Genomic DNA, 16,111 nt, shown 5'->3' on the forward strand with positions numbered 1-16,111 from the left:
TTCTGAATCTCAGCAGATTAGTTCAGTAAAGGACGACAAGTTCCAGATGGTAACACTGCCATCTATACTCCCTTTGTTAGGGAAAGACAATTGGATGTGCTCAATAGATCTCCAAGACACCTACTACCACATAAAAATGGACAGGGCGTCAAGGAGTCATCTACGCTTCCGGCTGGGAGCCAGTCACTACCAATTCCGTGCTCTGCCCTTTGGTCTCACCACAGCCCCCAGGGTGTTCACCAAATGTATGGCAGTCGTGACAGCTCACCTGAGATGTCTAGGATTCCAGGTGTTTCCGTATTTGGACGACTGGCTCCTGACTGCCCCCACCAGGCATCTACTCCTTTAGAGCAGGGACACTACTATTCAGCTTTGTACCCAGCTGGAAATCTCTATAAATTGGGAAAAATCTGCCTATTGCCCTCTCAATCTGTGATTTTTAAAGGCACAGAGATAGACACAGTAAATATGGTGGCTCATCTTTCTGCCTAAAGGGCACAAAACCTGGTTCTTCAAATTCAGCGTCTTCTCCCCTTACAAAGGGTCAAAGCCAAGATTATTCTGCAGCTCCTTGGAACCATGGCTTCCACCATACTGTTAGTGCCACTAGACAGGTTACATATGAGAATTCTTCAGTGGCTTCTGTCGTCCCAATGGTCCTTTCAGCACCTTCCATTATCCCATCACATTCTGCTGGCAGACTCTTGCAAGACGGACCTCCTTTGGTGGACATTGCCCAATAAACTGACCACGGGTGCTTCATTTTTCCTTGCCAACCCATTGCCACTGTGACCACGGATGCCTCACAGATGGGGGGGGGGGGGCATTATCTAGGCTGGACTGTCCATGGCACATGGCAAGATCACGAGACTCACCTGCATATCTACGTTCTAGAGATGAGGGCAGTGCTCCTGGCGTTGCAAGCACTTCACAACCTTCTTCCTCTGGGAACTATTGCAATACAGTCAGACAACATGTTGGTAATATGGTATATCAACAAACAGGGTGGAACCAGATCTTACCCACTCTGTCGAGAGGTCATGCGAGTTTGGAAATGAGCGATATCTTCCCAGCATTTTCTGGTGGCAACGCACATCCCAGGGATGACCAACGTGATAGCCGACAAGCTCGGTCGGGCTATCCTGATGCCTCACAAGTGGTCTCTGAAACAGGAAACCGCAGAACTGGTTTACCGCAGGTGGGGACAGCCTTTCTGCAATCTCTTTGCCAGCCCAATTAATGCCAAATGTAGCAGCTACTTTTCCCTCATCCCCCCTCCGAGGGAGTCACCCAGAGACCTTGGGTCTCTCCTGTATGCTTTTCCTCCCTTCCTCTCATTCCCAAGGTTATTCAGAAAGCGAAATGGCTGGGATGCAAACTGATCCTCATTGTTCCTTACTGGCCTCATCAGGTTTGGTTCCCCTTCCTCGGGCCTCTTCTGGACGATCTTTGGATTCTGGACCCAGTTCCAGACCTGTTGACTCGCATGTCAGGTTCACTTCACCCCTCCTTACATGCACTCAATTTGACAGCTTGACTGCTCCAGTTCCATCCCTAGTCAGGCTTCACGACTTCTCACCTTCCGTCTTCTCATAAACCTTCCACTAGGAAACTATATACCAGTAAAGGGAAAAGATTCTCTCTTTGGGCAGAGAAAATGGATGTTGACTCCTACACTGCCTCCATTCTAGTGGTTTTGGAATTTCTTTCTGAACTTTTTCACCAAGGATCTGCGGCTACCACTATCAGATATTTCAAATTTTCATCTAGGTTTCCCAGATTCTAACTTGACGTCTCATAAACTGTGCAAAACCTTCCTTAAAGGTGCCTCTTTGTTAAGCCCACCTGTTCAAGAACCTGTGGCCTCATGGGATTTAAATTTTGTGTTATCTAAATTAACATTTCTGCTCTTTGAGCCTTCTCATTCATTCTCTCTGAAATTTTTGTCGTGGAAAACATTGTTTTTGGTGGCTATCACGTCTGCCAGATAGGTGTCAGAATTGCAAGATTTGTCTGTTAAACCGCCTTATCTGATTTTTCACAAAGACAGGGTGTCCCTTAGTACTAATCTCTCCTTTTGTCCCCAAGGTCTGATCCCATGCCACTTTGAATCGGACCATAGAACTTCGGTTTTCTTTCCAAATCACTCCAACGCAGTTGAGTACAGGTTTCACCAGCTGGATGTCCATAGGCAATTACGTTTTTATTTGCACCGGACTAAGGACATCAGAAAATCAGATGAGTTATTCATTTCCTTTTCTCAATCCAGGTTGGACTTACCAGTTTCATAAGTGACTCTCTCTAACTGGATTTCTAGCTGTATTGCTTATGTTTACAATTCTGAGGGTAAACCTTTACTCTTTAAAATCAAGGCTCATTCTACCAGATCTCAGTCTACCTCTGCAGCCTTTCAAGCCAGGGTTCCACTTGATAATATTTGTGCAGCTGCCACATGGGCTACCCCTCACACTTTTATTATTCATTACAAATTGGATTTAACCTCCAGGGGTAGAGCATATTTTGGTTCCATGGTACTCAGGAGTATTTTTCCTTGAGCCACCCAAGAGTAAGGTGCTAGGGACGCTGTCCCATATGTAAAGAATGAAGGTGAGATAGGACTACAGAACATAAAGTTATGTACTTACCATAACGTTCCTTGTTTGTAGTCCACCTCACCCTTCATTCTTACAAACCCGCCCTCCTGCCCCATCCTGGAAGTACCCGGAGGCAGAAAAATATTAATTTCATTATTTATGGAGACCTTTTAGTATTAGCTTCTTTCTGTATGTTGTTGTTTGTTTTAGTTAGCAGCAAACAAGATCTGTGGATTGTTCTGGTGCACCATGGGATACCTACCTAGCCATGAGCCAACCAGAAGTCTTCCAACTTGTAAATAGGCCGAGTTGGAGCCAAGGATCCCATATGTAAAGAATGAAGGGTGAGGTGGACTACAAACATGGAACGTTATGGTAAGTACATAACTTCTTTTTACCTCCTTTCAAACCTGCTTCTTCTACAGAATTGAAATACCTATCCTGGAAGACTGCCTTCCTACTAGCTATCACCTCAGCCAGAAGGGTATGAGAACTTCAGGCTCTCATGGCTGTTGAGCCCTTCATCATTATCCATGCAGACAGGGTCTCCCTGAGGACTAACCCCTCCTTTATGCCCAAGGTGGTATCTGATGTGACCCTGCACCAGGCTATACACCTATCCACCTTCTTTCCCACCCATCAAAACGAGGGGGAAAGAATTCTACACTCGCTAGCATGCACAGACAGCTCAGATACTATCTGGACTGTACTAAACCATTCAGAAAAACAGACCAACTACTTGTCAGCTTTGCCTCTGGGGCAGAGGGGAAACCCATTTCCAAACAAACTATTTCCAAATGGATATCACACTGTATCCATTTCTGCTACAGACTACATGGGACCCCTGTCCCAAGTCTGTCCATACCCATTGCATTAGGGCAGCCTCCTCTTCCACAGCCTTCCTCAGAGGAGTCCCCACCAGGGACATCTTGGAAGCCGCCACCTGGACCTCTGTCCATACCTTTACAAAGCTTTACCCACCTACCTCTTTTTTCTACGTCTAGGGCAGGGTTTTCCTCTGCAGTTCTGCAGGGCCTGTTGACCCATGCCTAGGACTCTAACCTATCCTTCCACCCCTCTCCTCAGCTTTGGGAATCCTCCCACAGGTGATGACTGCAACAGTGAAACACAAAGAACATAGTGCAGTTGTGTACACTTAACATAAATGTAGATGCTCGAGTGTATTCACTGTTGCAGTCCTGGATGTTCTTCGTGTTTCACTGTTGCAGTCATTACAATTGGGTTATCCTGCTGGCAGGCTACCCTCAGTCGGCCTGAATTCCAAAGTCTAGGTCCGGCGTCGGTTGCTGTTGCCTCTTCCCTGACGTCAGTGTGCCAGGGGTATAAAAGATGCAGCCGACGCCATTTTCTTCAGTCTTTCTTGCTGCGCGGTGCCCGAAGCAAAAGCAGTTCGCAAGTGCCGGTTGGCTGACTCCTGAGTTTTTCAAATTCGAATTTCAGATCCAAAGTCTTCATTAAAGCCAAGTACCCCGTTGGGGAAACTTTTTTCTTTCTCCAGACCGATGTCAGAAAAAGTTAATAATTGTATTTCTTGTGGGAAGCAAATACCTCATAAGGATTTTCATTCTTACTGTATTCCTTGCCTAGGGCCTGACCATAACGTTGCTAGTTGTCGGTTTTGTGCTAGATTTAACCAACGCATTAAGCGTCGGTACGATTTTGCATTCCATTACTTTGGCAGAAGATTTAATTATATAATGCCGTCGGATCAGCCGACTACCAGAGTTTATAAAAAGCGCAAAGAAAAAGAAAAGGACAGGCATCCAAGATCCAAAACCGATGACGAGGCTTCTGCTAGGCCTGTCGCCGTTTCGCCAGTTCTCAGTGAGGTGCTTTCGCAGCCCCTGACGCCAGCTACCTCAGAGCCACAGGCCGCTTCTGACTCCCACGTGGAGCCGACAAGGCCGCTGGAAACTCAAGGTATTGGACACTCGGAGACTATTCCCTCAGATGGGTCTGGAGCCGCTGAGCAGGCATCGGCTTCTGAGGGTTTTATCAGGCCTACACAGTTGTATGTGAAACCTACTTCAGCTTCAAAGGCGAAGACTAAAGCAATTCTAAAGACAAACAAGCACAGCATTCTCCTGGACAGGCCTCCATGCCTAAAAAATAGATGCTTAAAATGGCCGAAGACCTAATTACTTTGATCAGAGGTTCCCATCCCCCTCCTGATAAGAGGCCTAAGCAAGAGTTAGAATACGAATCTTCAGACCAGGTTTCCATTTCCTCAGATTCCTCCTCTGAACTGGATTATTCTCTTCCTCCCTATGAGGATTCTGATGCTGAAGAATCTATCCCTTCAGCCTCTCCTCCCAAGGATTATTATTTTGGGGAGACGCTGCATACTATGAGGGAGCATTTCCACTGGGAGAGCCAGGATTACTCAGAATCCAAGAAGAGGCTCAGAGACTTCCTTTTATTACCTCAGCACAGGCCCCTTGCTATCCCGCCTGTTTTAGACATTGTAGATGATGCATTTTCAGAGTCCAGTCTATCTCCAGACTCTTTACCACCAGCTCCTGTTAAGCCAGACAGATACTATAGGGTTCCTGATTCACATACATTTCTTTATAAAAATGCTGCTGCTGACCCAGAAACCATCTCTCAGGGTCCCAAAGGGGTCAAGGCTTCTTCTACAAAATACCCTATCCCCTCTGATAGGGATTCTAGGGCCCTAGACAGATGCAGTAAAAAGATTTATACTTCTGCTACCTTGGCTGTAAGAGCCTTAAATTGCCAATTTCATATGCTTAAATATCAGCAATATCTTATGTCATTGCTTAAACAGAAAATGTCAACAAATTCAGAATGTGCAGACAACAAAGAAATGCAGGATTTATTGCATGCAGCTGAACAAGTTGGAAAGCATACTGTGCAATGTGGTTTTGATTCTCTAGAGGCCTCCTGCAGGGCCGTTGTTACAGGTTCTGTCATTAGGAGGCATGCTTGGTTAAAAGAACAGAATCTGCCTGATCATGTTAAAGCAAAACTATTAGATGCTCCATTACAGCATGATACTTTGGTGTTAAAGCTGAAGAGGTGTTGAAGAAAATGGAGGACAAAGCTAAATCTATGCAAACAGTGGAAGATTTCTTACAGGTACAGCCTCCCAGATTTAACAGGAACTGGCCTACAAAGAATTGGTCCTTTCCAGTGTCCGATAGGCCACAAAGAGGCAAATACAGAAGCCCCAGAGGCAGATCACAGCCCAAAGGCGCATACAGGCCTAAACAATGGGGTGCTTCTACCTCCAAGAGCAGAGAGGAAAAATCACAGCCATACAGGAAACAGTCTCAATGACTTTCCCCTTCCAGCACCAAGCACTTATCTTTTGGCAGCCCCTTTGGGGGGAAAACTAGCACTTTTTTCACAAAATTGGCACATGATCACCCAGGACAAATGGGTTTTAAATATAGTATCACAAGGCTATAGGTTCCACTTTCACACCCTGCCAAAGCCAAACAGTATGCCAGACCTGCCACACAATCAATGGGCAGAGGCACAAAAACAAGTTTCATCCCTCATGGACATGAGGGCCATTCAACAAGTACCAGAGCAAGAGCAGGGACAAGGATTCTATTCAAGACTGTTCTTGGTACCCAGAAAGGACAAAGCCTGGAGACCAATACTGGACCTATCTATTCTAAACACATATCTGGATATTCCAAAATTCAAAATGTTGACTCTACAGCAGCTTCTGCCCATGTTGGGCAAGAAGGCTTGGCTTGTGACTTTAGATCTAAAAGAGGCATACCTGCATGTCCCAATCAGACAAACATGCAGAAGATACCTCAGATTCAAAGCTGACTCAATGCACTACCAATTCTCTGCACTGCCCTTTAATCTACTGCGCCAGTGGTCTTCACAAAGTGCCTGGCACCAGTAATTGCATACTGCAGACAAAGAGGAATACAAATATATCCTTACTTGGACGACTGCCTCATTCAAGCAGAGAACTAGGACATTCTACTACAGCATCTGGCGTTCGTAAAGAGATTACTATCATGCCTAGGGTACACAGTCAACAAACAGAAATCAAAACTAGTACCCTCTCAAGAGATATTTCTGGGTGCAAGCTTAAATACAACTGCCCAGATGGCTTATCTCACGCCAGACAAACAAAGACAACTGACTACCTATTTCAAACTGTTGGCAACAAAGGCCCAGTTATCTGCAAGAAACATTCTGCAGGCTTTGGGCTTCATGGCATCCTGCATTCTACTAATTCCATATGCAAGACTTTATATGAGGAAACTTCAGTGGTACCTAAAAAGTGTTTGGACTCAACATTGCCACAGCCTGGAAACAATAGTTACTCTCATTCCCTGCCTGCAACAGGAGTTTCGATGGTGGGCGAAGGCCTGTCACCAGAATAAGGGACAGTCATTCACTCTACCCCCAGCCACACAGACATTAACAACGGATGCATCGGATTATGCCTGGGGAGCCCACATGGCAGGAAGATGTATTCAAGGCACATGGTCCACAAACCAAATGCATCTACATATCAATCAAAAAGAGATGCTAGCTGTTCAAAATGCCCTGACAGCCTTCAAGGACCTACTTCATCCGGGACAACTACTGATAAAGACAGACAATACCACGGTCACGTGGTACATAAACAAGCAGGGAGGCACTCATTCCTACCCCCTTTGCAGACTAGCCATGACTCTGTGGGACACAGCATTGACTTACCAAGTACATCTGCAGGCACAATTCCTGCCAGGAAAGATAAGTACTCTGACAGACGAACTAAGCAGAAACCTCATGGATCCCCACGAGTGGAAATTGGATCCACAAGTCTTCAGCATGATAACAAGGAAATGGGGATGCCCGGACATTGATCTATTTGCCTCACCTCACAGCTGCCAACTAAAGAGATTCTGCACAAGGACTTATCACTGACAAGCATGGAAAGTGGATGCCCCATCTTTCAGCTGGAAAATCTTAACAGTATATGCCTTTCCTCCTCTGCCTCTCCTTCCCAAGGTACTCCTAAAGGTCAGACAGGAGAAGCCAAAAATGATACTGATTGCCCCAGACTGGCCACACCAGTACTGGTTTCCAATCTTAAGGAACTTGTCTCAATGCCCAGCCTGGACCTTACCTCAAGTACCTCATCTACTGTCCCAGCAGAACAATCAGATCCTGCACAGCGAACTCAAGACCTTGAATCTGGCAGCATGGCGGATAATGTAGTCAAACAAAACACACCTCTCACTAAAGCAGTGGTAGATGTCATTTTGGAGGCCAGGAGGCCTAGTACTAGAAAATCCTATGCTGGAAAATGGAAGAGATTCTCTGCTTGGAACCAGGCACAAGGAATTGACACAGCTGTACCAAACCTTCCTCAAATTTTGCAATACTTGACTGCGATACTGGACAAAGGCCTATATTTTTCATCTATAAAAATTCATGCCTCTGCCATTTCGGCTCATTACAATACAGAACCACCAATCTTTTCTCATCCTTTGTTAAAGCAGTACCTCAGAGGGGCCAAAAAATTAAGGCCTCCAAGATCATCACCAATAACTGCATGGGACCTCAATTATGTCTTGGAAAAACTCACCCTGCCTCCTTTCGAGCCAGCCGCTGCAGCTGATGTAAAGTTTTTATTTTGGAAAACAGCTCTGCTCCTAGCAATATCTTCTGCAAGACGAGTCTCAGAGCTACAGGCACTCATGGCTGTGGAACCTTTTATCATTTTTTATCCAGACAGGGTTTCTCTGTGGACAAACCCGACATTTATGCCTAAGGTAGTGTCCAGTGTGGCCCTTAACCAAACTATTCACTTGCCTACCTTTTATCCAAACCCACAGAATAAGGGGGAGAGAATTCTGCATTATTTGGACATACACAGACAGCTACGCTTCTATTTGAACAGAACCAAAGCTTTCAGAAAGACAGAGCAATTACTAGTGGCATATGCTGCAGGGTCACAAGGAAAGGCTATCTCAAAGCAGACTGTTTCAAAGTGGATAGGCCACTGCATTCGTTTCTGCTATTCTCAACATGGCAAGCCAGTACTTAAGATCATTAGGCCACATTCAACCAGAGTAGCAGCCACTTCAGCAGCCTTCCTCAGGGGAGTACCAAACAAAAACATTTTAGAGGCTGCTACTTGGAGTTCAGTGCACACCTTCACAAAGCACCATCACTTACCACTCTACTCTAAATCCAGGGCAGGCTTTGCCACTGCAGTTCTGCCGGGCCTAATAGCAGCCCCTAATGCTATTTACTTCCAGCCTCCCAACCTTAGCTTTGGGATTCAACCCAATTGTAATGACTGCAACAGTGAAACACGAAGAACATAGTACAGCTGTGTACACTTACCATAATTTAGATGTTTGAGTGTATTCACTGTTGCAGTCCAGGTTACCCACCCGCCATCCCCCATTTCTTTCCTGCAACTTATTTGTACTTCTCTATTCTATACAACCTATGTGGTGTATTTGCTTGTAGATGAAGGCAAAATATATACTTTGGTGCATGCATGTTTTATTGACAATTTTAGCCTACCCTTTTGGGGGCACCTGACATCTGGGGCAAGAAAAACTGAAGAAAATGGCATCGGCTGCATGTTTTATACCCGTGGCGCACTGACGTCAGGGAAAAGGCAACAACAACCGACGCCGGACCTAGACTTTGGAATTCAGGCCGACTGAGGGTAGCCTGCTAGCAGGATAACCCAATTGTAATGACTGCAATAGTGAATACACTCGAACATCTACATTTATGGTAAGTGTACACAGCTATACTTTTCCCTCCCTCCCCCATACAGCATCTTCCCCTAGGGGGGCATAAGCTTTCCATTGTGGCTTTTAGCCACCAGGACCACTTTTCCTTATTTCCTTGTGCTTCTGATGGGTTAGGGCAAGAAAAGCTGATGTAATGATGTTGGCTGCCTTGCTTTATAGCACTTGACTACCTGACGTCAGACTACTGGCGACTGCAGCCTACGCAAAAAAAAGAACACTGACTCTAGTATTCGGGCCGGTCGAGGGCTACCACAGCAGGGATAACCCACAGGTGATGACTGCAACCGTGAATACACTCAACATCTACATTTATGGTAAGTCTACACAACTGTACCTTCCCCCACATTAGTGCTGCATTGGGGGAACTTTAAGGGGTAGGAATATAGAATCAGGGCCCACGTGGCAGTTTGGGGGCAGAATTTATCATTTAAAAAATAATAATTTGTTTATTTTAAAGTAGCTTAATCTTAGATAAATTACTTCAAGGGAGAATTAACCTTTTCTTCCCTTAGGCCTTTTCTCTTCCTTCAGTCTTCACCAGATTACTGATTGTGGTGTTAGAGATGTTGTAGTAGAAGACCTCCATGTTCATAGGTTGATGGTGGCTCTCACCCTTGAGTCTTTGTGGTTGGCCTTGAGATGTTTTGCCGTGACTGTAGATTTTAAGGTTGAGAGTTGCTATCAACTAGAAGAGTCATTTTTGCTGGCAGTGCTGCAGATTTTCTATGTCAGTGATCCCAGACATCCTTCATTGTTATTCCTTCCTTCCTGAGAAGAAAGGCTTAATAAGTGTGGCCTCTTTAGTGGAATAGTGGAACATAACTATTTGCAGCTGTTGTGTTTGATGGCAGCAACACTTTTAACTGTTACCTTGACCCATGCCAGTGTAGATGCACTTCACTAAGCATTTCATTGCCACTTGCTTCAGAGTTGTCATTCCCTTTTTGATATGTTGATTGTGTCAGGTGTGTGTTGTGGCTCCCTGGACTTGTGGATATGCTCCACCAAACCTGGAGTTGACCTTTTTCTTTGACATGCTTGTTCTAATCCAGTCCCTAAGGATGCATACTTCACTGGGAGTGAAAGGAGTTAACTTTGGGGAAGTCATCTTTCAGAGTAAATGGAATAGCTTCACGTTGTAGTTGCACATCACCTGTTTAAAGGCGAGGGTTGTCTTACTTAACATTGCAGCATTTTGAAGCCATTTTGCAACTGGCCCACCCTTGAGAGTTTAGAGTGATAAGTGTTTGTATTACAGCTGAACAAGCAGTGTAGTAACTGCTCGTACCTTGTACTGGAAATTGCTACTAGTGTAACATTGGGCCATCAAATTGAGCACCTTCCTATTGACAGCCCATATCCCATGGGAATGGGAACCCTGGGGGTACTTTATCAATACAAGTTCCTGAACTGTAGCTATAGAGAAGCATTCAGACAAAACTCTAAGTACAAGAAAAATTGGCTTGTTTAAGTAAGAGAGAATGCATTTCTTAACATCTGCTTCTGGGCATATCATTTGTACTATAGATGAGGATGGTGTTGTACTCCTTCCCTGCATTTCCTTAGTCTTATGTATTTTTTTGGAATTTCCAAGCAAATATGCCAAAGCTTATTCTTTTCAATACTGTCATAGCCCAGAAGAGACTGATTTGCAGGACTTGAAAATACCTGTGAATGTTTCTAGTGCATTAATAGATATCTGTATGTATTGTTCATGGTCTTGATTTCTAAACATTATTTTTAGATGGAAGAAGAGCTCTTCAATCCAGACTACATTGAGGTTGACCGTGTACTGGAAGTATCATACTGTGAAGACAAAGATACTGGGGAGGTAAGGATTTAGACTAAAATTAATCGTAGAATTAAACCACTCTTTTGCTCAAAATGAATTTACACGTTGCATTCCACTAGTCTACCACTACCTGTACCACATGCTTACCGCTTACAGGACAGCAGTCTTACACCTGTGATGGTCCTGTGTTCAGATTATGATTATTGATGATTATTATTATTATGATTATTTACTGATTATGCTTTTGATATCCCTTTCCCCATCACTTATCCCTCCCTGATCCCCTTCAGCATTTATACTGGGAGGAAATCTGCTTTTTTTTCTTTCACTTGTACTTCAGAGCAACTGCTCAGACTATAACAGCAGGCAGAAGGGAAAAGTAAGCATTTCCTTAGGGAAACCCTTTTGTTCCTTCATAGAAATGACTCCCGCCCCTCTTAGAACAGGTGGAGCTGATGTGGTCAATTCTTGATGAGGCTGTTAAAGTACTCTGCTATGGAGCTGCAGGCTGTTCCCTAATCTCAGGGAGGTATGGCATTTGGAAAAGCTTTCCTTGAATTATCCTGGAAATCGAACAAGTTTTTGAATGAAACAAGATTTGAGACTCTTGCTTCTTTTACCAGACACATTTTGGGTCAGTCTACATTTGAATGATGCAGATCTTCATATCAAGACTACAGGTAGTACTTGAGGTTCGTTGCACAAATGCTTTCTTTTCACCTCCTTAGTGTTTGGTTTATCCATTGCACTAGACATTGCAAGCCTACCTTTTAATCCGTTCTACATGCTCTGCCATCAATTAGGGCTCAACACCTTCATTTACCTGTTTGTATAATACTCTCACATAGTGTTCAGCCATCACTAGGTTATTGCTTAACTTTTTCATCACCTACTCTATCCTCGTCCATCTCACTATGCAGCACTCGACCTCTATGTTTCTATTTCCTGTCAAATTCGCCAACTTTAAAAACACATTCCTTTGTTTTTGTGTATGACGTTTATTTCTAAATTTGTAATGTTACATACTGGTGCTGTAATCTGTTTTACTCAACTCTGTGTGTTACTGAACTGTCTTACATTCCCTTTTTGAACGTATTCAACAGTAACCGTCTTTGCTTCATTGTAAGATCCTGTGTACTTTTGATGTTCTTCGTGTTTCACTGCTGCAGTCATATTTGGGTTATCCCTGCCAGGGTAGCCCTCCGCCGGCTCGAATACCAGAGACTTAGTATTTCTGTGTCTGTTGCTGTCGCTTGAGGACTGACGCCAGGTCGTTAGTAGTATAAAGTAAGACGGCCAGTGCCATTACATCAGACTTTCTTGCCGTGGAGCCCGAAGCAGAAGCGGTTCGCACGAGTGCTGGTCGGCTGCTACCTGAGTTTTCGTCTACCGAATTGAAGTTGAAGTCTTCTAATGCTAAGTACCCTGTTGGGGATCCTTTTTTCTTGCACTAACCGATGTCAGAAAAAGTTGATTGTCTCGCCTGTGGAAAGCAAATACCACACCGAGACTTCCACTCTTACTGCGTCACATGTTTAGGCCCAGACCACGATGTTCCCCATTGTTGCTTCTGTGCTTTGTTCAACGCCAGAACTATCCGTCATTGGGCCCTTATTGTAGCCAGATATTTTCGTTTACAGCCCTCAAATTCCAGTATGGCTTCAGTAAGCCATCTGACTGCAGATCTTCCGAAAAAAAACATAAAGATAAAGACAGAGACAGGCCGCACAGGTCCAAACCTACTGACGACACTTCTGTTAAGCTAGTCAGTCCTCTGGTACTCGGTGAGGTGCTTTCGCTGTCCCTCATACCCACTTCAGGTGATTCTCAGGCCACTACCGAGACCCTTTCGGAGTCCAGTATGCCACAAAACTCTTCTTCAACTAAGGATCCCAAGGTCGTCTCTACTTTGGATGGGTCTGGAGCTGCTGAGCAGGCACCGGCTTCTGAGGAAGTCCTTCGCAGTACCGAATCTCGACACAAACCGACATCATCTTTCACGACTACCATTCTTTCATAAACAACCGAGTTTCTTAGGCCTAGGATTCGAACCACACCCAAGAAACCGATGACCTATTCTCAGGTGCCTTCTACCTTGCCTCAGTCTCAAATGCTTAAAATGGCAGGAGACCTTATCATGCTGATCAGGAGAAGCCAAGCTATCCCCTCCAAAAGGAAAAGAGAGCTGTCTCCTGTAGTTTTATCTGAACAAGTGTCAGATGAATCTGATGCATCTGACTATGAAGACATGCAACCCCTCTCCACTTATGAGGATTCTGATGTAGAGGACTCCATTCCTTCAACCTCTCCCACAGAGGATTTTTCCTTTGGGAAACCCTGCATACTTTAGGTGAGCATTTCCAATGGGAGAGTCAGGACTACCCTCAGTCTAAAAAGAGACTCCGGGAAATCCTAGATTTTCCGCAACACAGACCCTTGGCCATCCCCCCAGTCCTTGATGTTGTGGAGGATGTTTTCCATGAATCCGGCTTGACTCCTGATACCCTACCGCCTGCTCACAGAAAACCAAACAGGTACTATAGAGTTCCTGACTCTCACAAATATCTTTTTAAAAATCCTACTGCTGACCCTGAGGTCATTTCTCAAGGGTCAAAAGGGATTAAAGCAACCTCTGCTAAAAATCCCATCCCCTCACACAAAGATTCCCGAGCATTGGACAGATGGGGTAAAAAAGTTATTCTTGCTATCAGGGCACTAAACTGTCAGTTCCATATGCTGAAATTTCAGCAACATACCTTGGAACTCCTAAAATAAAAGATGTCTTCCTTTCCTGCTTGGGCAGAATCTAAAGATTTATAAGACCTAATGCATTCTGCAGGTCAAGTAACAAAACACACTTTGCACTGTAGTTTTGACTCCCTAGAAGCTTCTTGCAGGGCAGCTGGCACTGGTTCTGTCATTAGAAGACATGCATGGCTTAAGGAACAACCCCTACCAGACTATGTCAGATCGAAATTGTTGGATGCCCCCCTTGCACAAAGATAACTTATTTGGCACTAAGGCAGAAGAGGTCTTAAAAAAGATGGAAGAAAAAGCAAAATCTATGCAAACAGTTAAGAATTTCTTACAGGTCCAACCCCCTAGGTTCAACAGGCATTGTCCCTCCAAGCACTGGTCCTTTCCTGCTCTGAGTAAACCAGCCAAGCCTAGGCCACGAAGAAACAGAGCCCCCCAGACAGCAGCCCCAGGGAATGCAGAGATCAAAGCAGTGGACTACCTCCACTTCAAAACCAGGGAGTTCTAAGCTACCCCCTTATGGAAAGAACTTGCAGTGACTCACCACTTCCACCTCCCCCCCTCTGCCCCACCTGCACATACCCCTGGGAGGAAAACACTCCTTTCACTCAAGCACCTGGGCCACCATTACCAAGGACCAATGGGTTCTGAACATTGTGTCTCAGGGATACAAATTTTCCTTCCACACACTTCCAACCCCAAAGGGTTCCCAAGTCTACCACCAAATCAGTGGGCAGAGGCTCAAAAGCAAATCCTTTCCCTGCTCTCTGTGAGGGCAGTAGAGCACGTTCCTGCAGAACAGATAGGCCAAGGCTTCTACTCCAGACTTTTTCTGGTGTCCAGAAAAGAGGGCACCTGGCACCCCATCCTCGATCTGTCCATTCTAAACACCTTCCTGGTGATCCCAAAGTTCAAAATGCTCACCCTCCTTCTACCCATGCTCAACAAGGACGCTTGGCTAGCCACCCTAAATCTAAAAGAGGCCTACCTCCACATTCCTGTCAGGGAGTTATGCAGGAAATATCTTCGCTTCAGGGCAGGATCTCAACACTTTCAGTTCTGTGAGCTTCCCTTTGGCTTGTCTACTGCTTTCAGAGTTTTCACAAAATGTCTGGCTCCAGCCATTGCTTTTTGCAGACAAAGAAATATCCAAATTTACCCATACTTAGATGACTGCATTATTCAGGCAGACAGCCAGGAAAAGCTGCTCAAGCATCTTGCCTTTTTAAAGACCGTATTAGCCTCCCTAGGGTACACGATCAACGAAAAGAAATCCAAACAGGTGCCCACCAAAAGGATAAGCTTCCTAGGAGCAAGTCTGGACACAGCATCCCAGATGGCATACCTTACACCAAATTTTCCTGACAGCCTACTTCTTTCAACTAGCCATCAGGCCCCAGCTGTCTGCAAGTAAGATCCTGCAAGCTTTGGGGTTCGTGGCATCTTGCATACTACTCATTACGTATGCCAGACTGCATATGAGGAAACTTCAGTGGTACCTAAAGAGCCTTTGGCGTCAACACTCTCAAGACCTGGAAAGTATTCTACCTATAATTCCTTGCCTCAGAAAGGATTTTCTTTGGTGGGCAACAGCATGCCCCCACAAAAAGTGACTGCCCTTCTCCCCATCTCCCGCTGCCCAGACCCTCACACCAGATGCTTCAGACTACGCATGGGGTGCACACCTGGACAGCAGGTGCATACAGGGCCAATGGAGCCCACAGCAAATCTCTCTACAAGTATGTCTAAAAGAGATGATGGCTGTGCAGCACACCTTGATAGCTTTCAAACCCCTTCTCTCTCCAGGGGTTCTCCTGATCAAAACAGACAACACCATTGTGATGTGGGACATCAACAAGCAGGGTGGGACTCACTCCTACCCTCTATGAAGGCTGGCCATGACCCTTTGGCTCACAGCCTCTTCCATGCAACTACACCTGTTAGCATAATACCTACCAGGCTCTCTCAACCCTCTGGCAGACCAATTAAGCAGAAATCTTCTGGATCCACACAAGTGGCAACTCAACAGACGTACCTTCACCCTAATAACTCAAAAATGGGGAACCCCGAAGGTCGACCTCTTTGCCTCCCACACCAGCCGTCAGCTCAGCAAATTTTGCACCAGGGAGCATCACTGCATGGCTTGGAAAGTGGAGGCCGTGTCCTTCCCCTGGGCCAATCTATCGGTC

General features: G+C 45.2%; 1 protein-coding gene across 1 annotated transcript in view; it reads left to right on the forward strand.

Moving 5' to 3' along the window:
- Positions 1–16,111, forward strand: part of CHD9 (chromodomain helicase DNA binding protein 9) — a 2,842,495-nt gene that overhangs the window by 1,113,978 nt on the left and 1,712,406 nt on the right. The window contains exon 9 of the mRNA XM_044082017.1: positions 11,118–11,204. Coding sequence (XP_043937952.1) covers positions 11,118–11,204 — 87 coding nt within the window. The remainder of the gene's footprint in view (positions 1–11,117; positions 11,205–16,111) is intronic.

This window comes from Protopterus annectens, chromosome 8.part1 (assembly GCF_019279795.1).
Source record: "Protopterus annectens isolate FY-2018-M chromosome 8.part1, PAN1.0, whole genome shotgun sequence".
Lineage (NCBI taxonomy): Eukaryota > Metazoa > Chordata > Ceratodontiformes > Protopteridae > Protopterus > Protopterus annectens.